Source organism: Pleurodeles waltl, chromosome 5, assembly GCF_031143425.1.
Source record: "Pleurodeles waltl isolate 20211129_DDA chromosome 5, aPleWal1.hap1.20221129, whole genome shotgun sequence".
Classification (NCBI taxonomy): Eukaryota; Metazoa; Chordata; class Amphibia; order Caudata; family Salamandridae; genus Pleurodeles; species Pleurodeles waltl.
Genome location: NC_090444.1, coordinates 63,336,649 through 63,362,698, shown reverse-complemented (window position 1 = coordinate 63,362,698; position 26,050 = coordinate 63,336,649). Strand labels below are relative to the sequence as shown.

Below are 26,050 nucleotides of genomic sequence, written 5' to 3'. Positions count from 1 at the left end.
GCCTTAAACCCCCCTTTTCTTACATATAAGTCATCTCCAATGTAAGCCTTAGGTAGCCCAAAGGGCAGGGTGTCCTGTAAGTGAAAGGGAGGACATGTACTCTTAAATTTCTCATTTCCTGGTAATGAAAAACTCCCAAAGTCGTTTCATTGTTGTGAGGTCTACCTTTCTCATAGGCCAGCATTGGGAATTCCTTATAACACTTTTAAGCTGTAATTCCTGATCTAAGAGCTGCATCATGTTTAGTGCCATTGGAATGGTAATAATAAATCCTCTTTACAGGTAAAGTCGGATTTATTGTTACTATTTTAAAAATGTCACTTTTAGAAAGTGGGCATTTCTCTGCTCACAGCCTATCTCCAATACATGTCTGGCTTGGACTAGGTGACAGCTACACTTGGGCATTTCCTTGAGACACCCCAACACAAGATACCCAAGCAGCATCTGCATTCATATGCATAATAATGGGTCTTCCAGGGGAGAAGGCTGGGCAGGGCTCCCACTTGCATCTCAAATGGTAGTGGCCAGGGCCCTCAGAAAGAGGCTGATTACCACCCACTGATAGTCTGGAGCTGGGGCTGAGCTGCAAGGGGGACAGAAAACATTTTAATTATTTCCTCACATAAGACACTTTTTGGTATAAGGACCCCCCCCAAAAAACAGATCACTTCTGGAACTGAAAGAACCTCTGCTGGAGTAAAGGCTGCTACTGAAAGAACTGCCCCACTGCTGTGACAAACTGCTCCCAGGAACTGCTGCCATGCTTTGCTGCACTGCCCTAAAGCCTGTTTACCTCTGCCCTGCTACGAGGGTCTGCAGTCTGTACCCAAAGTGACTCCAGGGGCATGCTGGCTTGCCCCCGTTTTCCCCCGAGGTCTCACGGACATCAAAGACCTTGTAAAAGAACCCATGGTACTACTGCACCATTTGCAACCATCTCGGGAGTGGCTTCATCTGGACTTGCCGCCCTCCATTCAACAACAGCTCTGAGAGCAGCTTTGTTTCCACCTGCTGCCTCGACCAACAAAGATCTGTGAGCGGCTTCACCTCAAGCTCCAACAGCTCTGTGAGCAGCCCCCACAGACACTCGCCATATCAGCCAGGACCCGCTCTTGACTGGAGGAGAGCCTTTTTGTGCGCCCAGCCGGAACGCGGGCCTGTCTGTCTTGCATATCATACCCTGAGGATTTCTCCAAGCGAATGGCACCCTTCTTGCTCTCTCTGGCACTACCGCCCATGGTGCCCCGACTGGACAACAGGGACACAATGTACATGCCAGTGGCCTCCACGTATGTATCACCCTGCTCCCTGCTGCACGCCAGATCCAGGTATTCTCTTGCAGTTACAGACCAATTACACCTGAAAGGTCTTGACCAGATTACAAGCACAATTGTACGTTATTACTTGAACTCCAGGGCCAGATCTGAATGGCCCAACCAACCCTCATGTTGCTTCTTGCTGGAGAACAATGAGTTTCCACAAGTACCATAAATATCCTGAAATTAGCACCATATAAAGTGCTATTGTTTTGACAAACTCTAAAGTGAATTCCTATTGATACTTACTGTATCTTTGCCGTTTTCGTCTTGATTTACACATCTAAGTAACCTCTATTTTGCATAATCCAGTATGGAGTCTTTTTGTGGTGTTCTCATTGTGACTGTTCTGTGTGTGTTGCACAAATACTTTACACATTGCCCTCTAAGTTTAGCCTGCCTGCTCTGTGACAAGCTACCAGAGGGTGAGCACAGGTTAATTTAGGTTGTGTACTTGTCTTGCCCGACTAGGATTGTGGTCCCTACTTGGACAGGGTGCATACCTCTGCCAACTAGAAACTCAATTTCACCATGCCACCGCAGTTTCAACACCGCTATATGCAAATCAGTCTTCATTCTGCACCTCTTGTGACCAGTCCAGACTGAACTGCCAAGCCAGGTCCTGCCTGAATCGGAACATAAGCAACCCAGGACCGGTTTTGCCCTAGTCATGGGCTCATCAGCTAGGTACAGTTTGGTTCCTGTGACAGTGCGCACTGACCCACGTCTGGGCACATCGAAACCACTTAGGCCGACACAGTAAGTATAGAATAAGCATACACAACACTGATGGATGCAATTCTTGAACTAATCTCAGCCACTGGTATTGACTCGGGCCACATCATTTAGATAAGTGGCAAGGTGATTTAGGAGCAGAGGTGGTGAATTGGCGATCTACAGTACAGGAAAAAGAAAATCTCTGCTAGGGGAGGGAGAAGTAATCCTCGAATACTTCAAATCCATACCTCGATGTTGAATGTTTCAATGTAGAATGGTGCTTCGATGTGATAGATCCTTTCAACATTGAATGTTATTAGCTTTTTTTAGTATCAAATGGCATTTTAAAGGCAAGCTAGCCCTTGAATGAGAAAATGTAACTGTAATACCTTTTCTTGGCATCATATTTCTCAATGTCAGCTATAAACAAAGCTGATCATCTTGTTGACATCTCTTTCTGGATCATCTAATAAAGTCCTCAAAAACACAGATGACACCCCGATGTAAAAAACAGTGGTCCTCATTATGAACAAGGCGGTCAAAACCGATGTGTTAATTCTGGCGGTCTTCTCAGTGACCGCCAGCTCCCCATGAACCCTGCCGGACGTATAATGTACATTCTTCTGGGCCGGCGGGCGGAAACATCGTTTCTGCCTGGCGGCCCAGAGGAATGCCTGGCCGGGACACTGACGGCGGCTCAAATGCCTCTGTGCGGTGGGTGCAGCTGTGCGATGGGGCTCTGCACAGGGGCCCCTGCACTGCCCATGCCAAGTACATGGGCAGTGCAGTGGCCCCCAGGGGTGCCCACGGTGCACCCCTTCCGCCAGGGAAAGGCTGGAGGCTAAGGGATCATTACACGAGGGGCAGCACTGCTGCCCAGTCGGATAATGATGTCGTCCACCGCCAGGCTGCCTGACGGAGGCAGACTGGCTGTGGGTGAGGGCCGCCGACAGCGGCCCTCCATGGCTTCATTATGTGGCGGTGTGGGTCGCCATGCCGGCTGGTGAAATTTCCCGCCACTGCCGGCATGGCGGCCCACACCTCCCACATCATAATGAGGGCCAGTGTCTGTGCTCATCAGACCGCGCAGATAAAGATTACAGGCACATTGTCTTTCTGCAGCACATGAAGATGAACCTTTTTTTGCCCTCAAGGCATAACCTTGAAAATATCAAACAGTGGGGACACTACATGATGCAGAGATCGTATGGGTCCTTTTTTGCCTTAATCCTATCGCTGGAATAACTTCTAGAAAAATGAAGGTATTTCAGATGACCAAAAATAAATTTCTTTTCAGAAAACAAAAATGTGTTGATTGCAGACAATCTTCCAAGGTTTGGAAAGGATTTTGGGAGCAAAAAAGCACGAAAGGGCTGGATCTTGTTAAAATGAGCCAGAAAAAAAACAGAACTGGTGCAGGTGCCCCTGGCAGGGCACAGACAGGACTCTGCCGCAGTGTGTTCCCGCAAAGAAGCAGGGTCAGTTTTTTAGTTGTTAGCCTGTAGCTTTTTCAAGTCACACTTCTCTTCCTTTCCCCGTTTTACCTTTAAAAAATGTACAGTGGGCTTATTTTCTTTTTTGAGAAAATATACACATGTTGACCATTATATCCTATGTGATATGTGCAAGCACATATTTTTGTTAGAAATAAAATTGCTATTCTAACGAAAAATATTTATTTATATGATTCATAATAAGTGATCTGGGATTTTATGTGTGAGGAGGACCATTCAATATTTATGATTATCAATGGCGATCACCCTAGGAATAATAAATTTGTTACAAATATTAGTAAGCACTTATATCATGAACAGATGTGGTAGCCCTTACTAAATCAGATTCTCGTATTTTGTTTTTTTTAGCACAATTCACTAGTGGTTCCTGGGGTCGAAAGTGCTTCGATGTTGTTCCAGCTGCTGGGTAGAATCATGATCTATTGACAATTGCTTCCATTAAAAAACATTTATGCTGAAACAGGTCACAGTATGTGTTTCTAACCAGCTCAACCCCCCTCAAGAAGTTACACAGATGTTGCAAAAACTAGGATAACTGTTGCTTGGGCAATGTCGTTAAAGTAAAATGTCCTGCACAAGCACTAATGTGGGTTTCAACAAGATGCTCCTTCTGCGTTATGTGCAGCACTAAAGTAAATTTATGCTTCTGACCTTCGTGCATTTCCCTTGAATTCTATGAAAAAGAGTAGGGCATTCTCATGATATGTATTCTTTTCACAGTGTCTCTGTAAGAGGATGTAATTTGACATCCAATTCTCTTTTATAGGGGATGAGGCATTCACAAGGAAAACCCATGTATGTTGCAGTTGTGTACAAAATGACTGCGAGTAAATCGGCATGACATGGCATCACGGCATACACTAGGGACTAGCCAAAGGGTGAGTGGGAACTCTGAAAATTACCTGAAGGTCGGTAATCAGGACCTACACAAAACTGTGGTGGTATAATAAATACTTGGCACATCCCTGTCTTATAGACCTATCAGCTCAAACAGCACAAACTGTACCCCTTCCATTGAGTTACTGCTTTAGGGCTTCCAGCTACAGGGATTTGAAGGAACAAATCATCTCTTTAGAAGCATCAACATAGTATAAATGCCACATTGTCCTGGTGACCAGTAAGGAGTTACGCAGACTCACTATGGCAAGACAAGGTGCTTCCCTGGTAAAGAGGATTTGGTGCTCATGAAGGCTGATAGGTTTCTCAGTGTGACTGGGGGTCCCCGGGGAAGTAAATTAATTACGTATATGTAGGAAGTTGCCTCTGTATGCACTATTTCAAAGTAAGGAATAGTATGCACAGAGTCCAAGGGTTCCCCTTAGAGGTAAGATAGTGGCAAAAAGAGATAATACTAATGCTCTATTTTGTGGTAGTGTGGTCGAGCAGTAGGCTTATCCAAGGAGTAGTGTTAAGCATTTGTTGTACATACACACAGGCAATAAATGAGGAACACACACTCAGAGACAAATCCAGCCAATAGGTTTTGTTATAGAAAAATATATTTTCTTAGTTTATTTTAAGAACCACAGGTTCAAATTCTACATGTAATATCTCATTTGAAAGGTATTGCAGGTAAGTACTTCAGGAACTTTAAATCATTACACTAGCATGAATACTTTTTACATAAAACACAATAAGCTGTTTTAAAAGTGGACACTTAGTGCAATTTTCACAGTTCCTGGGGGAGGTAAGTTTTTGTTAGTTTTCACAGGTAAGTAAGTCACTTACAGGTTTCAGTTTTTGGTCCAAGGTAGCCCACCGTTGGGGGTTCAGAGCAACCCCAAAGTTACCACACCAGCAGCTCAGGGCCGGTCAGGTGCAGAGGTCGAAGAGGTACCCAAAACGCATAGGCTGTAATGGAGAGAAGGGGGTGCCCCGGTTCCGGTCTGCCAGCAGGTAAGTACCCGCGTCTTCGGAGGGCAGACCAGGGGGGTTTTGTAGGGCACCGGGGGGGACACAAGTTCACACAAAAAGTACACCCTCAGCGGCACTGGGGCGGCCGGGTGCAGTGTAGAAACAAGCGTCTGGTTTTCAATGTAAATCAATGAGAGATCAAGGGATCTCTTCAGCGTCGCAGGCAGGCAAGGGGGGGCTCCTCGGGGTAGCCACCACCTGGGCAAGGGAGAGGGCCTCCTGGGGGTCACTCCTGCACAGGAGTTCCGTTCCTTTAGGTGCTGGGGGCTGCGGGTGCAGGGTCTTTTCCAGCCGTCGGGAAATGGAGTTCAGGCAGTCGCGGTCAGGGGGAGCCTCGGGATTCCCTCTGCAGGCGTCGCTGTGGGGGCTCAGGGGGGACAACTTTGGTTACTCACGGTCTCGGAGTCGCCGGAGGGTCCTCCCTGAGGTGTTGGTTCTCCACCAGTCGAGTCGGGGTCGCCGGGTGCAGTGTTGCAAGTCTCACGCTTCTTGCGGGGAGTTGCAGGGGTTTTTAAGTCTGCTCCTTGAAACAAAGTTGCAGTTCTTTTGGAGCAGTGCCGCTGTCCTCGGGAGTTTCTTGTCTTTCTTGAAGTCGGGCAGTCCTCAGAGGATTCAGAGGTCGCTGGTCCCTTGGAAAGCGTCGCTGGAGCAGGGTCTTTGGAAGGCAGGAGACAGGCCGGTAGGACTGGGGCCAAAGCAGTTGGTGTCTTCTGTTCTTCCTCTGCAGGGGTTTTTCAGCTCGGCAGTCTTCTTCTTCTTGTAGTTTCAGGAATCTAAATTCTTAGGTTCAGGGGAGCCCTTAAATACTAAATTTAAGGGCGTGTTTAGGTGTGGGGGGTTAGTAGCCAATGGCTACTAGCCCTGAGGGTGGGTACACCCTCTTTGTGCCTCCTCTCAAGGGGAGGGGGTCACATCCCTAATCCTATTGGGGATTCCTCCATCTGCAAGATGGAGGATTTCTAAAAGTTAGAGTCACTTCAGCTCAGGACACCTTAGGGGCTGTCCTGACTGGCCAGTGACTCCTCCTTGTTATTCTCATTATTTTCTCCGGCCTTGCCGCCCAAAGTGGGGGCCGTGGCCGGATGGGGCGGGCAACTCCACTAGCTGGAGTGTCCTGCGGTGCTGGAACAAAGGGGTGAGCCTTTGAGGCTCACCGCCAGGTGTTACAGCTCCTGCCTGGGGGAGGTGTTAGCATCTCCACCCAGTGCAGGCTTTGTTACTGGCCTCAGAGTGACAAAGGCACTCTCCCCATGGGGCCAGCAACATGTCTCGGTTGTGGCAGGCTGCTGGAACCAGTCAGCCTACACTGAACAATTGGGTAAAATACAGGGGGCATCTCTAAGATGCTCTCTGTGTGCATTTTTTAATAAATCCAACACTGGCATCAGTGTGGGTTTATTATTCTGAGAAGTTTGATACTAAACTTCCCAGTATTCAGTGTAGCCATTATGGAGCTGTGGAGTTCGTTTTTGACAGACTCCCAGCCCATATACTCTTATGGCTACCCTGCACTTACAATGTCTAAGGTTTTGCTTAGACACTGTAGGGGCATAGTGCTCATGCACATATGCCCTCACCTGTGGTATAGTGCACCCTGCCTTAGGGCTGTAAGGCCTACTAGAGGGGTGACTTACCTATGCCACAGGCAGTGGGAGGTTGGCATGGCACCCTGAGGGGAGTGCCATGTCGACTTAGTCATTTTCTCCCCACCAGCACACACAAGCTGGCAAGCAGTGTGTCTGTGCTGAGTGAGGAGTCCCTAGGGTGGCATAAGACATGCTGCAGCCCTTAGAGACCTTCCCTGGCATCAGGGCCCTTGGTACCAGGGGTACCAGTTACAAGGGACTTACCTAGGTGCCAGGGTTGTGCCAATTGTGGAAACAATGGTACATTTTAGGTGAAAGAACACTGGTGCTGGGGCCTGGTTAGCAGGGTCCCAGCACACTTCTCAGTCAAGTCAGCATCAGTATCAGGCAAAAAGTGGGGGGGGTAACTGCAACAGGGAGCCATTTCTTTACAGTATGAAAACAGCTTCCTAATAAACTATCATTAACTTCTTGACAGGGGAATGGGCACATCATGGGATGTTAAATAAAAACTATCCCTTCTGTGCTCTGGAAACAAGACTAATTCTTGTGTTTGAAAAAGGGGAATATTGGTCCAAATCATAAGTGGTCTGAGGTGAGTTTTCCTGTTGATGGAAAGAAAATGTATTCCATAAAAACAGCTCACTCTTTTGTACATTAGTATCACAATGGTCGGCTTCTTCTATTTACTTAAACAGTGCCGTAACAAATATGAGCAGAAATCAAGATAGATCAATATACATATTGTAAGGAAATGCCTCCTTGGCATGGTTACCCCCTGACCTTTTGCCTTTGCTGATGCCAAGTTATGATTTGAAAGTGTGCTGGGACCCTGCTAACCAGGCCCCAGCACCAGTGTTCTTTCCCTAAACTGTACCTTTGTCTCCACAATTGGCACAACCCTGGCACCCAGGTAAGTCCCTTGTAACTGGTACCCCTGGTACCAAGGGCCCTGATGCCAGGGAAGGTCTCTAAGGGCTGCAGCATGTCTTATGCCACCCTGGGGACCCCTCACTCAGCACATACACACTGCTTGCCGGCTTGTGTGTGCTGGTGGGGAGAAAATAACTAAGTCGACATGGCACTTCCCTCAGAGTGCCATGCCAACCTCACACTGCCTGTGGCATAGATCAGTCACCCCTCTAGCAGACCTTACAGCCATATGACAGGGTGCACTATGCCACAGGTGAGGGCATATGTGCATGTGCACTATGCCCCTACAGTGGCTAAGCAAAACCTTAGACATTGTAAGTGCAGGGTAGCCATAAGAATATATGGTCTGGGAGTCTGTCAAACACGAACTCCACAGCACCATAATGGCTACACTGAAAACTGGGAAGTTTGGTATCAAACTTCTCAGCACAATAAATGCACACTGATGCCAGTGTGCACTTTACTGTAAAAATACACCCAGAGGGCATCTTGGAGATGCTCCCTGAAAACATACCCGACTTCCAGTATGGGCCGACTAGTGTTTGCCCGCCTGGCACACACCAGACATGTTGCTGGCCACATGGGGAGAGTGCCTTTGTCACTCTGGGGCCAGGAACAAAGCCTGTACTGGGTGGAGGTGCTTCTCACCTCCCCCTGCAGGAACTGTAACACCTGGCGGTACATGATTTAGAGGGTATTTTTCAAAATGTCATCTTTCCTACACACTGGCTTACATTCGGAAGGCAAAAATGAAGGCAAATCAAATTGGAGAGACTCATTGATCCTGGTTTGATTTGTGCCTCTGGAAGGCACAAGGCCAAGTCACAAGAGTGGGGTAGCATTTTTATCAAGACAAGTGGTGGAATGTTTAATGGTAGGAATTTTGCAGATTTCCACTAATTCTGGATGTTTACGTCACAGAAATGCAAGGAAAATGTGCACTTTCAGGCAAAGTGTATGGTTTGCAGGGCATTAGTGTGAATAACAAAACTCTGTGGGATCCACATGAGGCATAACAACCTGGACCCGCCCAGCTGTCTTGTTTTCAGGAATGTCTGTGTTTGGTGGATTTCCCCAGGAGGCAGAAAGACTGTTGGGGTCATACTGGAGGTGGAGGTTAGGCCAGATGTGTGCAGGCCATCACCACACCTTGTAGCAATAAAAAAAATCTCTTGTGTCAAGTAGGTTTTCTGCCCGTTCCACTGTGGCAGACTGGAGATAAAGACATCTTATCTGTCCCCTGGAGGGGCAGAAAGACTGTTGTGGGTCCTTTGAGGAGTAGGGCTAGGCCCAATGCATAGGCAGGCATCCCTCACCCATTTCTCCACAGAAAAAAAGGAGTGGAAGCTGTCACAGTAAGGCCTCAAAGCTACCTTGAAGTACATTAGTTCAACTTGATGTTGTGCATCAGAATCAGGGATTGGGCATGATCATCTAGCGGCCCCTTCACGGATCTTAATACAACTTTAGGTGAAAGACCTACCTGGCTGGGACCCACATATGTCATTTCAAACTTATTCTTATAGATACTTCGGCGTAAGCAGCAATCAAACTGCTCAACTCCACCACACAGAGTGCCCTGGAAAAACAAAAACAAGCATCATGAGGCTTCAATATACACCAAGCAATATTTCTTACTACATTTAGAAGGAAGGAAGATTTATGGTATACAATTGTGGGCTGTGGTGAGAGTATTCACCACAGCCATTTTCAAAACTGAGAGGTTAGACAAGGCAAAGTTTAAAAAAACAAATCACCTCTTGGGGAGGTTCATGGGAGTCTCTTGTAAACCAGGGATAGGAAAAGCTGTAAAAGAAGGCCCTACCCGGAGGTCTACTGGAATTGATATGGGATCAGTGGCCGGAAGCCCTAGTGAGGCATCAGGTACGCTAAAGGTCAGCCCTTCCAGTGAAGCTGTACCATAATCATAACCACTAGGGAGTCTTTAGAGACTAAAGTCGTGTCACCAAGATAAAGGATCTCTACAAATAGCACAACAACACAGACCAGCCCCTAGGAGGTGCAGAAACACAGACCTGCCCCTAGAAGGTGCTGGAATACTTTCAGGTCTTTGCTGGAGATACCCTAAGCCTCTTCTCCTTTCTCCTTGACCTACACCTTCACCATCCTCAGACTGGGAGGAGGGACCAGGAGGTACTGTGAGCATATTAAGACAGCAATGTACTGAATTCAAAATGCTGGTTTTGTTCTCTTCCAGCTTATGTAGTGAGGAGAGTCATTGTTTGAGAAACGTTATTTCTGAAGTGTTTTTTTGTACAGGAATGGCTTCCTACTATGCTTGAATAAAAAGATATAACAATATCAACTACATGCTCAACACACACAGGCAGAACCTATATTGACAGCAACCAGCACAAACACCCCTGCTACGGATAAAGAAAGTTTTATGATTTCATTTTTTTTTTTGTGTTTGCAAGTATGGTTGATCAGACATCACCACTTCTCTTTATTTTATCTTAGGCATATATCAAACATGCATACAGATCTGTGCACTTGTGTAGACTTGGACTATGTGCTGAAATGTGACAAGAAAGACTGGACAAGGTTGGATTATCACTCCCAACCTTCTGATATTAAGACAGGCATCGCATACAAGAATAGATTGCAAAGGAACACTAAGAACTCACCGCGCACAACCGGGACCCATCTCGTTTCCAGGACAAGACTGTTATGGTGTACAGATTTGGAATCTCCTTTGGTTTGGCTTCCTCCCAAGCACTTCTACGTGGGCTCCAGTTCAGCACCCGCAGCCTTTTGCAAATACCGATGGCAAGGTGAGAAGTTAAAATGAGAAACAATGCATTTCATTAGATTAACGTGAATATCTGAGCACATACTACCAACGAAGACATCAAATCATGCAGGTTACACAGGAGGATAAACAGTTCAGGTGAGCCAAAATGCCTTTCATTAAACTGCAAAGGTTTTCATGATGAAATGTAGCAGTTTCCACAAGATTCTATAACTCTCTAAATAGTGTATGCGTGGGATGCAGAATCCTGGCTAATTTCCTAGCACAGAATTGTGGCGGGGTACTGTCTCCTCACTATCATTGCACATCATAGTCAGTTGTTTTGCATCCCCCATCCACCTTGACTAGTGCTATGGGATGTAAGGCAGCCGGAACTACACAATGGCAGAAGTGAGAGTTAGAACAAGGATGGGTAATAGTCAAAAGACCTTAATAGGCCAAGAGAAGCGAAGGAGTGGTGTTGACATGAAAGAAAAGAGAGCTCATGGCCTCCACTGGAAAAGATAGTGAAAGAGAACAGACTATCAGGAAACATGGTCTGAAAAGAAAGCCAAAGTAGACTCTGAGAGGGAAGAAGGGGTTTAGATCCCTGTGAGTGAACAATTACCATTCTGCACAGGACTTACGAGATGGTATCGTAGGTAGAGCAGTCCGATCAGGTCGCGCACAAACTGTTTTGTTCTTCAATGCTACTTGCAGTTATTGAGGAATGTAGTGCTTTTAAGACTGTGGTTCTTCCAGGTATTCTCATTTTCCTCTCTGTTCTTTCTTCCAGGAGATAGATCAGCTGCGTGATGAAATATGGGCCAGTGGCCACTGTAGGGTCACCCTTTCCACTTGAAAACCACAGGGGGCTTTGTTCTTCCTAATTGTGAGTAATACTGCTTGGTTGCACAGCTATAATGGGTAGCCGCTGTCTAGACAGTTGTACTTTAGCAGAGACAGGTTTTTTGCAAGTTGATTCTTCTGACTGATCCTTACATCGCCTACTGTTCCCTATGAGGTGTCCTTTAATTCTTGTTCTGACTTTGCTCAGCACAGCCCTGTCCTGCCTACAACAAATCCATAGGATAACTCAACTATAAATTCCCTACACACCAGCAACGCCGGTTATCAGCCTCTCCACACAGATAGGTTGGCTGCGCACACACCAACTCTGTACATGGTCTGACCTGGGAATGCAAACACTTGGGAATTTATTCAACGATGCTGAATGAATCGATTTCCCGACTAACTTCTGACTATAAAATCACACTGGGACAATTGCACAAGCACAGGCACACCAACTGCGTGCTGCTCGATCTACTTCATATTCAGTCCTCTGTACTCCCCACTCACATGGTGCTACTAAAGTATTGTATACCATGGGAGACGGCAGTAAATTAAATTTGCTGGTTATACAAAGCCTATGCCCATAGTGAAAATCTATCTCAAAGCTCTTTGTGCATCTCTTGGTAGACTGAACTTGCAGAGCTATACATGATTCTGAGTGGCAGAAGATACTTGAATACCCCCATAAACTATCTGCAATGCACAGCTTAAATATATCCACTCTGGTATATTAAGTAGAGCCTATTTGACACCCAAGCGTAGAATATATGTTGGCGCGTACTCTGGATGTCCCCGCTCTTGGCCTCCAGTTGCTGATTTCATTGACATTTTGTAGTAACGCAATTCTCTTTCCATATACTGGTCACAGATGTTGGAAACTCTTTTTTGTGTTACTGTACGGGAGCTACATAACTTATTGGAGACCACTACACTTGGCCTCTTCCCTTGTCTGAAATCTGAGAAAGCACCTAGCAAATTGTTATATCTTGTTTTAGACCTTGCCCTGATCTTATCCATACATAATACAGTGATTAATTGGAAAAGTCTTCCTCCCACCCCACCCCCTGATCTGAGGTACAGAATAAGATTATACCCCTCTAGCTTCAGAGAGTGCGCATGTATACAGAGAGAAGTATGGTCTACGAAAAGAAAAGGTTTCTTACGTGTAGTCCTGGTTCTGCATCGCAGCAATCTCCATTGAAGTTAAGCACCGAATATTTCTGCACTGCCTGCGTAGCCCCTGTAGCACGTCTTAATAAATATGTAGTTCGATGTAAAAGTCCATAGGTTGTGACTGTGCATCAGGTTTCATGATGACAAAACACACTGTAATGGCCTATGAAAGGCTCAATTTCTTTTTCTGAGAGAAGACAATGACTCAGAATACTAATTTGAACTTGCAATGCAGCATTATCGCGCAGAAAGTTGAAAATGTATGAGGAAATACAAAAAGTAAATGGAGCCTGACAGGCTTATATAATAAAAGCGGTGAAAAGGGTGCAGTCCCTTTAAGGATCAACAAGGCTTCCCTACCCACAGTGTACTCTATTGGCAGTTTGCCTCAGATATTAAAGTTTTTTTAATGAAAAACATGCAAAGATGCCAACAGATGGTATTCACTTTCTACTGCCCAACTAAAGAGCCGGAGAAGTTGAGTGCGGTGTTTATGACTTCAATGAAGATCACTACAATGCAGAACCAGGACTATAATTAAGAAACTTTTTCTTCTGCATTGTAGGATATTCATTGAAAGTCACAAACACTGAATAGAATAGCATGCTTAAACATGCCTCAAAATGTGGCTGTTGGGCAGCAGAAAAATAATGCTCTTACCTGAAAGGATTTGTTAATGTCTCTTGGCCCATCTAGCATCTGCTTGGGCATCAGAGTCTAAACCATGGCCTCCAGTGAATATGTGAATGGACTTCCAAATAGCTGCCTCACAAATGTCAGCTGCAGACACTTCTAGGCAATACACAGCAATGTCTGCCTTTCCACTGACTGAGTGTGCTCTAGGCTTGTCTGGTGATGGTTTATTGGCCAACTGATAACACAGCATGATGCAAGATAATATCCATCTAGCTAAAGAATGCTTAGAAGTGGCAAAACCTTGCCTTAGTGATCCAAAATGAATAAACAGTTGAGATGTTTTTCTCAAAACGTTTGTCTTGCACAAGCAGAATCATAATACCCTTCTAACATCTAAAGAGTGCAAAGCTCCTACTGCTGGTGTTAAAGGATTTGGGGAAAATGTGGGAAGAGTAATGAACTGATTGATATTAAACTCAGAAACCATCTTAGGGATAACAGAGGGAAGTGTTCTCATGTTAGAGTGGGAAACAGTTCTGGTTGTACAATAAATAGTGCTTCAAACTCACTTACTTTCCTAGATGAAGTAATACCTATTGGAAATGCTATTTTCCTGCAATGCACTGTTTAAATTTATCCAATCTAATATACTTTATAACTTAGATTTATTTACTGGTTTGAAAGGTGAACCCACTAATTTACAGAGTACTGTATTCTACTCCCAATGTGGAGAGGAATGTTGGAACAAAGGCTATAATTTTTCAGTCCTTCCAAAAAGTTATTTTGGAGGTTGAAATTTTCTGTCTGCAGTGATGACTGCTAGATGTCCTTTAATTGACAGAAACTGCAACTTAGATTAAGCCAAGTGTAGTAGATAAGAACAAATTGTGTCTTTTTGACACATAATAGGATTGTGACACTTTTGTTTGTACGATATACACTTCAGGGCATAAGATGCTCTTGCGGACAGGCGCTTAGCTTCTCTTGAGCTTTTCAGACAAACTGGTGTTAAATTTAGATGGTCGTACTGTCTGATCTCAGGAGCCATGCAGCAAAACTCAAAGATAAAAGGGGCAGTGTTGAATATGACCCAGTAGTTCTGTCAATACATCAGGTTTTTATGGCAACCTCTTGAGTGCTCTTATAGTCATCTGAAAAAAGTCTGGGTACCACCATTGTCTGGGCCAAACTGGAACTACTAAGATCATCGTCGTTACGAGTCTGCAAAGTTTGAGGATTACCTTTGGTATAATGGAATCAGAGGAAAAGCATGCAGTAGTGGCCTCCGCCATTTTATCAAAAGGGCATGCTAACTGATCTCTTTTCTGGGAACCTGGATGTGAAGTCTCTGCATTTTTATGTTATCTCTTGGTGCAAAGAGATGTAAAGAAGGAAGTCCTCTTTCTTTGAAAATCTGATTTAGCACCTACTTGTGTAAAACCCATCTGTGAGACTCTTTGTAATATGTGCTGAGGAAATCTGATTCTACATTTAGGGTTCCTGGAATTTGAGATGCTGATAAATTCAGATTGTTGGGTAGAGCCCAATTCCAGATTGATTGAGCTTGTAATGAGAGGTCTCGATCTGGTGCCTCTTTGTTAATTCATGTAATGCCTGGTGGTAGTGTTGTCTGCCTGAATCGGAATCTGAATTTGTTTTTTTGTGATCAAAGTCCACTATGCCATGTGGCAAGATACCACTTCCTCACTGGAGTGGGTAACAGAGAAGGGGGTATTATATACTCACTGCCTTGTATCCATGACAGTCGTCTTCTATAGGACAGGAATTTTGTCTGAGTTGTTCTTTGCCTAGATGACCGATTTTGATAACAGTATTTTTCATTCTGTGGGTACTGTTGAGGTTGTTATTGGTTATACTGGCAAAGAGGGGTTTGAACCCTACATTGGTAGAATCTGCACTCCCTTGATCTATTCCAAGATCTAAATAGTTTCTTATTCTCCTCTGGCCTACTATTTTTAAAGTCTCTGCCTCACTTTTCATCTTCTGCATTTCTTCCTACATGTTTTGACTAAACAGTGATGTTCCTGAAAACAGAAGGTTCATAAATTTCAATTCAGCCTCCGGTTTAAGAGTAGTGAGGCACAGCCTTGAAGATCTCATTGAAATTCTATGACAAAATTAAGGCAACTCTGTGGAGTCTACCACTGCACTAAGTATCGGATTAGCTACTAGAGTGTTTTTGTAACATTTCCGCATTATCTTGTTAACGGTGCTTTGGAAGAGCTTCTTCGAAATATCGCATTCTTAAACATATCTTTGATAGCAAACCAGAAGGCAGTGGCACTATTATTTATTTTAAATGCAGCAGGTCCACATATTTTACTACCAACAGCGTCTATGCATTCGCTTTCAGGCTCTGGAAGAGCTGTGGTCTCTGGCGCCAATACATGTCTTTTCCTGACTGACGTCACTATGACAAAGTCAGGTTTAGGCTCTGATATTAGAAACTTCAGGTCTTGTTGCAGAGGCTTGTACTTCAAGTATCCTTGGAGTTGCAGGTTTAACTGTGGCAGGTGTAAAGAACTTCTCTTGAACTATCTCAAGTAACCATGACATTGTTGGTAGTATAGGTGTAGGAGAAGCTCTATTTTGCAAAATATCTGAAATAAACAAAACTGTCAGTTGCGGAGAGTCTAAAGGGATATTTTGTTTAGGGGGCCCTCTGACAAAGACTTCTTGGAAGGTTATAATGTCACCGACAAGATATGCTCTAGTGCGAGAAGACACAAGCAAAGTTGGAGTATTCGAAGCGGTATCATATGAAGTTAGAGATTTTGTTGCCAATCTGAGGCCTTTTTCTGGTGGGTAATTGACCTGGAGACTGAGTAGGCATTGGTCGTCTCTTCCTTATTGGCGACATAGATATCTTCTTGATACAAAAATCCGTGGGAGGGTTAATGGCTGCAATGGTTCGCAGTGAGTGGAATTATTGCAATGGCTTTAATGGCAAAGGTTGAGGATTGGGTGTAGTTGCAGGTTTAAACACACATCAATACAATCTCTACTTTCTTTTTAGCTGTCACCCTAAGTGATGATGTGGAGCATCTTGGTGCAGGACCACTTATATGAGGTGAAGACAATTGTGGAGAATGTAGTGATATCAATAAAGGCAGTGAAACAGCAGTAGAATAATGTGATCTGACGGGGATCGACATGCATGACTTGACATTGACAGCGATCGATGGGTGGTCTTCATTGACAATAGTTTTAATGCTGAACAGTCTTATCTCAACTTCGAGTGAGATCTGTGGCTCGATGTAGATCAACACCATTTATTCGACGGAGATCTGACGTCCTTTTCACTGTATTGTGAATGTGACCTCAAACCCGCTTCGAGGGCAAGCAAGTCGGAGCCAATGCCCTTGACACAGATACCTTTCATCCCGATCCAGAATGACCGATGGTGATGACATTTCCTGACTTTTTGGCTTGAGTTCCTCCTCTGCGGGAGTCTGTATCAGTGGGTGGCTTCCCAGATGGGTTATGGGAAGCATAAATCTCTATTGTTTTCTTCTTAAGTTCTCCTTTTCTAACGTCTTCCATGAGGCTCCTCAGCAGGATGCCTTCCCTGTCCTTAAGAGTATGTTCAGACACTGTACTGCAGATGTCACAGTCCTTTCCAGAGTGGTCTCTTGGAGAACATCACACAAGTTTATGAACGTCAGATACTGTCTTTTTTCTGCCACATAAAGGGCACTTTTGAAAAAGAGAGGCCATTTTGAACAAAATTTCTCTCAGACAAATTTAAATTTCAATGTGACTTGACAGAAAAGGTTTAAAAACGTCAAAAGAAAGATTAAAAATTGTAAAATATCAATTTGTGAGTAAAGAATTGAGGTTTAACGTTTCACTGTGCTCCTAAGCTCCTGCTCACATGAGCCAGAAAAAATCCTAAGCTCTCTAAGGCAAACTGCCAGTAAGGTGCACTTTGGGTAGAGAAGCATCATGGATCCTTAAAGGGACCATACCCTTTTAACCTCCTTTATAATATATTCCTCCTCATATGCAAATGTCCTTTTTCTATTTCTTCATGCATTTTAAGCTTTTTGAGTAATGAGGCTGTAATGCAGATTCGAATTGGTATTTCAAGTCATCTCTCTGAAAAAGAAATTGAGCCTTTGATAGTCCATTGCAGGGTTTTTTCTTACCGTGAGACATGATGCACAGTGACAACCTGTGGACTTTTAAAATAGATTATTCATTTATTAAGAAGTGCTCCGTGATCCACGCAGGCAGCAGGGAATTATTCAGTGCTTATGACTTCAATTAAGATTCTACAGTGCATAACACTGCATTTCGCAAGTGTAGGATATCCTTGTGGAGGAGTTTAAATCTCTCACTAAAGATGATAGCCTGCCTTAGATTTCCCTGTGTATTCTCAAAATGTACTAAAGTAATGTTGATGACATGCTTACAAGTTGTTTGGGCGAGTGTTTGTTGACTGGTTTTGGTAACTTGATTTTATTTCTCAATGTCAGTCCAAGCTGTGACTCTTTGGCAACGATATGATGGTACTCGAGGAATCCTTAGACATATCTTGTGTTTACATGCTGTTTTAGTTGGCTTTTGAAAAAGGTGGTGCAATTGAGGGAGTTATTGTTACATTTTAATGGAAAATGTACATCATTGTCGTTGATGTGGTCTTGTATTGCCGACTGCACTTATCTTGAAATAATTGTTGTACTAATAATAACTATTTTTAAAATAAACCATATGACCACAGCCTTATCTTTGTTGGTCTTTTTACCACATTCAAATCATTAGGTACAATATTGCCAGCAATCTTTTAACACAGAAGTCTGTTTGGAACTTGCAATGCTACAGTCTCTGAACTCTAAAAGAAAATTCAAACGAAAACGGTGCTGCTGCTAAATATAAATTTTCACATCCTGTAAGGCAGTTGGTCAAATTGACCGTTCCGACTAGGTCAACAGAACTGCTCTACGACATTCAGTGATAAAAGAAACTGACATTATTGACTGTGGGGAGAAAGCATGGCAAATGCAAAGGTCTGGGATCGTGGAGCAGTCATAGTCAAGATGTGGGATGACACCCTGACAGATCACCGAACAGAAACTATGAGGAATTCTGACAGCACATTTAAAGAGCACCTAGAAACACTGCTGCAGTGCAGATGTGAAACAATCAAACAATATTATTTGACAATGAGATACTAAAATGCACAGTCAGCCTTCCGTTCAAGATGGTACCTGTCATAGCTGCCAACAACAACTGCCTGGCCACTTGGACTAGTAGCTGCTGCAGTGAACTCCTTCTCTGAAGGGTCCCGGCTGTAATCAAAGGTCTGGATCACATGACCCTCCTTTCCATAGGCCACAATCTTCTTATCACAGCCAGCTGCTACAATGCTGTTGGAGGCCCATGCCAGGGCATAAGGAGGGCATGGATGGGTCGCAAGTTTACCCTATAACAACAAGTAATAAGTAGCTTTTAAAACCACAACCAGCATTAACCCATTTTCATAACCTATAAGACAGGATGCTCAACACCTCCTCCATTAGTGCATACCAGTCTCGTACTTGCTCTTGCATTTGGTACATCACTTACATTTCCTACAAGAAAGTGACCAGACAGATGTGTACTTCCGCAACGAAAAGGAGGTAAGAGTATAAATTGTGTTGGTAACCCTTCATCACTTGAGAATTACCAATATAGTGAACAGACACAAATACTAATACAAATCATATTCACCTCTCGTACAGTAATAGCCAAATAAAGTTCTACTGGCACGCTTACGGGAGCAAACCAGAAGAAAGCAAATTATGGACAAAATATAACCACGTTCCTCTTTGTTTCAAGAATGGTGGGCAGATGTGTTGGAAGCAACGTGCTCAAGGTCTTTACGAAGGCCAGGTGCTTGAAACAGAGGAGCTGGAAAAAAACATCCAAAGACGAAAATGTTACCTACTTTTGGTAACAATCTTTTGGGTGGATACTCTATTTGCCTGCAGATCCTCACTTTTGAATAGTCCAGCCACAGACTGGATCCAGAAAGTTTAGTAATAGCTCTCCAACATTAGCAGAGGGAAGAGACTCTGTTCTGACATAGCACTTGGAGTCGTGGTCATGTCACTGGATTCATATAGCATTGAGACAAGCATCATAACGGTAATTCTATTCTGTTTATGCATCTACTTTAGATATACTTAAAGAGAAATTAACTTGTCTATTGGTACACTGCATAACTAATTTGGTTGAATACTAAAATAATATTTTTTTAATAATTGTTTTATCTCTGCTAGAGGGGATAGTATAAAGATGCCCACTACATGGGAAGGTAAGACTGGGTAAGGGGTACTGAAGAATGTATAGGTAGATGGAGTACCACTAAAATCGTTACTAAAGGTAAGTAAGGATAAATTGCTTACCTGTATTCCTAGTTCTCTTCAAGAGGAATCCTCTTCAAAGTCATAACTGCTAAATAGTCCCACCCACACGTGGGGACCCTGGGGTACTTCTTAAATATTTTATATATGCATATGTGTAAGAATTTACACATAGTTACTTTACCTACCCATACATTTTTTTTATTATATATATATATATATATATATATATATATATACACATATATATATATATACACATATATATATATATATACATATACATACATACATACACACACACACTGCAGCCTATACAAAAGTTAGAAAATGGCCAGATTACATTTACATTTTTTTTTGTTTTTAAATAAATGCGATTCGATCGATACATGTTAATAATGAAAAGCTGATCATAGGAAGCCTTTCAGAAAAACCTTTATTCAAAAGGAAAAAGGAAAGGGAATATGAGACATTGTCAAGCTACAGGCTGCTGTTGCAATAGAAAGCATAAAACCGGCACTGTGCCTTTAAGAACCTCACAGCACCCCACCTGTATCCCATCATGCCCCACAGGTGACAGTTAGGCCAGGTCATTTTTACAGATACATGACAAAAGAATCCTGTATGCAAAGCGTGTTGAGAACTGTAATAGCTTCTATCCAGAGAGGTTGCTTATGACTTTGATGAGGACTCCCCTGGAAGAGAACTAGTATTACAGGTAAGCAATTTATCCTTCTCTTCCAGTGGATCCTCATCAACATTCATAAGCACTGAATAGAATAGCAAGCCCATTCCACAAGAAGCAGACTTCGAAGCCTAAAAACAGTTCCAACATTTAACCAAACAGATTACTCAATGAAACCAGTCCTACTTGAGTATCTGCCTTAGCTTCTGAATCTAAACAATAATGTCTAGTAAACGTATGAGCAGATTTCCAGGAAGAGGTTTTACAACTTTCAGCAATTGGAACATTTCTCAACAGAGCTGCAGTAGCAGCTTTTACTCTTGTAGAATGCGCGCTAGGTTTAACAGGTAATGACTTGTTATCTAGCGGACAGGACAATGTAATGCAAGAAACAATCCATCTAGAAATAGACTGTTTAGATGACGCTAAGCCATAGTTTACAGAAAGGTGAGTTGATTTTCTAACATTCTTGGTCTTATCTAAACAAAATGTTAACACGCTTGACATCCAATGAATATAGAGACCTTTCAACTGGATTACAAGGATTTGGAAAGAAAGTAGGTAGCAATTTATTCTAATTGATGTGAAAGTCTGACACTACCTTCGGAGAAAGCTAGGATGAGTCCTCATAACAACTCTATCGTAATGAAACAGTGTAAGGTGATTCTGAACATAAAGCTTGAATTTCACTTACCCTAAGGGTGGAAGTGATAGCCACCAAAAAAGCCGCTTTCCAGGTGAGATATTGCAAAGAGGCTTTATGTATTGGCTCAAATGGAGGGCCAATCAATTTGGAAAGTACAATGTTTACTTCCCATGGAGGAGAAGGATTCCTGACTGGGGGGAAACACTTTAAGACCTTCAAGGAAATCCTTTACTAATGGGATTTGGAAGAATGATGTTTGAAATGGGGATTTCCTGGAAGCCGTGATGGCTGCAAGATGTACTCTGACTGAAGAACATTGCAAACCTGATTTAGTTTGGAATAGTAGATATGGAACAATTACATCTTCCTGACATGAAATTGGATTGTAACTATTCTGTATACACCACAGGTAGAATCTCCCCCATTTGAATGCGTACAATCTTCTAGCGGAAGAATGCCTAGCCTCCCTGAGAATGTCCATACATTCTGTAGAAAGCCCCAAATGTCCATATTGGAGGAATTTAGGAGCTGTGCTGTCAAGTTCAGGGATGGGAGGTTGGGGTGTAGTATCTGTCCTCCCGACTTGAACAGAAGATCCTGATGGCAAGAGAGTCTCTTGTGTGGTCTCTCTGACAGATGTAGAAGGTTCGTCAACCACCACTGGTGAGGCCATTCTGGGGCTATTAGTGCCGTTCTGGTTTGAGATCGATAGAGCTGGAGGATCACTTGTGGAATTAGAGGAATTGGTGGAAAGGTGTAGAGATATTTCCCTGGCCAGTCTATCAAAAGGGCATTCCCCTTCAAGCCTGGCTGGTAGAATCTAGATGATAGTCTTGGCATTTTTTGTTGTTGACATCTGCAAACAACTCTATCTGAGGATATCCACATTCGAGAAAGATTTCTTCCAAGACGTTAAGAGTCCATTCGTGATCGTCTTGAGAATTTCGATTTAGGTCACCCGCATGAATGTTTTGAACTCCTGGCAAATGGACAGCTGTTATTGTAAGATTCTTGTATAGGAGCCAATTCCAGATTGTCGGAGCTTCGAGGAAGAGAGGGCGAGAGCGGGTTCCTCCTTGTTTGTGCAGGAAATGCATGGTTGTAGTGGTGTTTGTCTAGACAAGAACACTGTTGGTTCTGTTTGCTGGAAGAAAAGACTACAGAGCAAGGTGGACTGCTCTCAGTTCCAGCATGTTGATATGATAAGTGTAGGAAGTTGGCTCTGTATGCACTATTTCAAAGTAAGGAATAGTATGCACAGAGTCCAAGGGTTCCCCTTAGAGGTAAGATAGTGGCAAAAAGAGATAATACTAATGCTCTATTTTGTGGTAGTGTGGTCGAGCAGTAGGCTTATCAAAGGAGTAGTGTTAAGCATTTGTTGTACATACACACAGGCAATAAATGAGGAACACACACTCAGAGACAAATCCAGCCAATAGGTTTTGTTATAGAAAAATATATTTTCTTAGTTTATTTTAAGAACCACAGGTTCAAATTCTACATGTAATATCTCATTTGAAAGGTATTGCAGGTAAGTACTTTAGGAACTTTGAATCATGACATTAGCATGTATACGTTTTACATAAAACACAATAAGCTGTTTTAAAAGTGGACACAGTGCAATTGTCACAGTTCCTGGGGGAGGTAAGTTTTTGTTAGTTTTGTCAGGTAAGTAAATCACTTACAAGTCTTAGGTTTGGGTCCAAGGTACCCCCCCGTCGGGGGTTCAGAGCAACCCCAAAGTTACCACACCAGCAGCTCAGGGCCGGTCAGGTGCAGAGGTCAAAGAGGTGCCCAAAACGCATAGGCTTCAATGGAGAGAAGGGGGTGCCCCGGTTCCGGTCTGCCAGCAGGTAAGTACCCGCGTCTTCAGAGGGCAGACCAGGGGGGTTTTGTAGGGCACCGGGGGGGACACAAGTCCACACAGAAAGTACACCCTCAGCAGCGCGGGGGCGGCCGGGTGCAGTGTGCAAACAAGCGTCGGGTTCTCTGTAGATTTCAATGAGAGATCAAGGGATCTCTTCAGCGGTGCAGGCAGGCAAGGGGGGGGCTCCTCGGGGTAGCCACCACCTGGGCAAGGGAGAGGGCCTCCTGGGGGTCACTCCTGCACAGGAGTTCCGTTCCTTTAGGTGCTGGGGGCTGCGGGTGCAGGGTCTTTTCCAGCCGTCGGGAAATGGAGTTCAGGCAGTCGTGGTCAGGGGGAGCCTCGGGATTCCCTCTGCAGGCGTCGCTGTGAGGGCTCAGGGGGGACAACTTTGGTTACTCACGGTCTCGGAGTCGCCGGAGGGTCCTCCCTGAGGTGTTGGTTCTCCACCAGTCGAGTCGGGGTCGCCGGGTGCAGTGTTGCAAGTCTCACGCTTCTTGCGGGGAGTTGCAGGGGTCTTTAAGTCTGCTCCTTGAAACAAAGTTGCAGTTCTTTTGGAGCAGTGCCGCTGTCCTCAGGAGTTTCTGGTCTTTCTTGAAGCAGGGCAGTCCTCAGAGGATTCAGAGGTCGCTGGTCCCTTGGAAGGCGTCGCTGGAGCAGGGTTCTTTGGAAGGCAGGAGACAGGCCGGTAGGACTGGGGCCAAAGCAGTTGGTGTCTTCTGTTCTTCCTCTGCAGGGGTTTTTCAGCTCAGCAGTCTTCTTCTTCTTGTAGTTTCAGGAATCTAAATTCTTAGGTTCAGGGGAGCCCTTAAATACTAAATTTAAGGGCGTGTTTAGGTCTGGGGGGTTAGTAGCCAAAGGCTACTAGCCCTGAGGGTGGGTACACCCTCTTTGTGCCTCCTCCCAAGAGGAGGGGGTCACATCCCTAATCCTATTGGGGAATCCTCCATCTGCAAGATGGAGGATTTCTAAAAGTTAGAGTCACTTCATCTCAGGACACCTTAGGGGCTGTCCTGACTGGCCAGTGACTCCTCCTTGTTATTCTCATTATCTCCTCTGGCCTTGCCGCCAAAAGTGGGGCCGTGGCCGGAGGGGGCGGGCAACTCCACTAGCTGGAACAAAGGGGGTAAGCCTTTGAGGCTCACCGCCAGGTGTTACAGCTCCTGCCTGGGGGAGGTGATCGCATCTCCACCCAGTGCAGGCTTTGTTACTGGCCTCAGAGTGACAAAGGCACTCTCCCCATGGGGCCAGCAACATGTCTCGGTTGTGGCAGGCTGGAACCAGTCAGCCTACACAGATAGTCGGTTAAGGTTTCAGGGGGGCACCTCTAAGGTGCCCTCTGGGGTGTATTTCACAATAAAATGTATACTGGCATCAGTATCATTTATTGTGCTGAGAAGTTTGATACCAAACTTCCCAGTTTTCAGTGTAGCCATTATGGTGCTGTGGAGTCCGTGTTTGACAGACTCCCAGACCAAATACTCTTATGGCTACCCTGCACTTAGGGCTGTAAGGCCTACTAGAGGGGTGACTTATCTATACTGCATAGGCAGTGTGAGGTTGGCATGGCACCCTGAGGGGAGTGCCATGTCGACTTACTCGTTTTGTTCTCACTAGCACACACAAGCTGGTAAGCAGTGTGTCTGTGCTGAGTGAGGGGGTCCCCAGGGTGGCATAAGATATGCTGTAGCCCTTAGAGACCCTTCCCTGGCATCAGGGCCCTTGGTACCAGGGGTACCAGTTACAAGGGACTTATCTGGATGCCAGGGTGTGCCAATTGTGGAATCAAAAGTACAGGTTAGGGAAAGAACACTGGTGCTGGGGCCTGGTTAGCAGGCCTCAGCACACTTTCAATTCAAAACATAGCATCAGCAAAGGCAAAAAGTCAGGGGGTAACCATGCCAAGGAGGCATTTCCTTACAATAAGTCTTTTCCAGGTCCGATCAAAACCCTGCGTATGAAGAAAGACCAGGTGAGCTCCCCATCCTTGGAGGGAAGCAACAGTGATCAAAGTCTGATTGGGTGGTTCCTGATGAAGTGGCACCTCCACCATCATATTGTTTTGCTGTGTACATCATGTAAGAGACTGACGTGCAGCTTGAGATAGCATCAACCTGTCCTCCCAACCATTGGAGAGCTGTCTTGCAGAAGGATGATGAACCTGCAGAGGATTGTGACATTCGTTTGATGGATGATAGTCTCTCTTACGAAGGATACACTCATGCAAACTGTGCATCCCGCGTAGCCCCGAAGTAATGGAGTTTCTGTACAGGATGAACTGTAGACATCTAAAACTTGATTTGAAGTCCAAACCGTGTAAGAGTTTGTACACAGAAGCGAAAATGCTTAGCTGTCCGAGATGGAGAGGAGCTCTTTATTAGCCAGTCATCGAGGTAAGAGTATACAAAGATCTTTTTTCTCCTTAACAATGCTGTGACAACAGCCATGCATTTTGAAAACGTTCGAGGGGCTGACTTGAGGCCAAATGGGAAAACTTTGTATTGATAATGCAGAGATCCCACTTTGAACTTGAGAAACTTGCGATGCTTTGTGGAAATCGGGATATGGAATATGCAATTTGGAAGCCTATCGCCCACATCCAATACCATTGTTGCAGTTGTGGATAAATTTGGTGTAGAGCCAACATACAGAATTTTTCTCTGCGTATATATCTGTTTAAAATTCGGAGATCCAGGATGGCTCTGAATTGTTGCCTCTGTCCCTTCTTCTTTATTAGAAAGTAATGATAATAGATTCCTGAGTACCTTTGATGACACAGAACCTCCTCCATAGCCTCTTTTAGTAAAAGAGTGTCAATTTCTGAATGAAAGAGGGATTTTTTTGCTGCTGGAACATTTGGAGGAGGGGACTTGAAGCGAAGAGAATAGCCATTCTGTACATATTCAAGACCCATCTGCCGTTGGCAATGGACCGCCACTCTTGCAGGTGATCCACAATACCCCCCCAGACCCCCACCAGAGAGGGGGTAACATGAAGGGGGAAGAAACTCCTCATTGTTTGGTAGAAGACTTTCCTGCAGTTGTAGGTTGCTGGTGCTGCTGCATACCTCTCCCCCTTGATGGTCTTCGAGGGT

At 44.4% G+C, this 26,050-nt stretch overlaps 1 protein-coding gene across 2 annotated transcripts in view; it reads right to left on the bottom strand.

Moving 5' to 3' along the window:
- IFT172 (intraflagellar transport 172) overlaps nt 1-26,050 on the bottom strand; it is a 589,829-nt gene that overhangs the window by 476,238 nt on the left and 87,541 nt on the right. For both annotated transcript variants that reach the window (XM_069233572.1, XM_069233571.1), the window contains exons 8-10: nt 18,625-18,839; nt 10,629-10,752; nt 9,464-9,559 (exon numbers count right to left, since the gene is read on the bottom strand). In XM_069233572.1, coding sequence (XP_069089673.1) covers nt 9,464-9,559; nt 10,629-10,752; nt 18,625-18,839 — 435 coding nt within the window. The remainder of the gene's footprint in view (nt 1-9,463; nt 9,560-10,628; nt 10,753-18,624; nt 18,840-26,050) is intronic.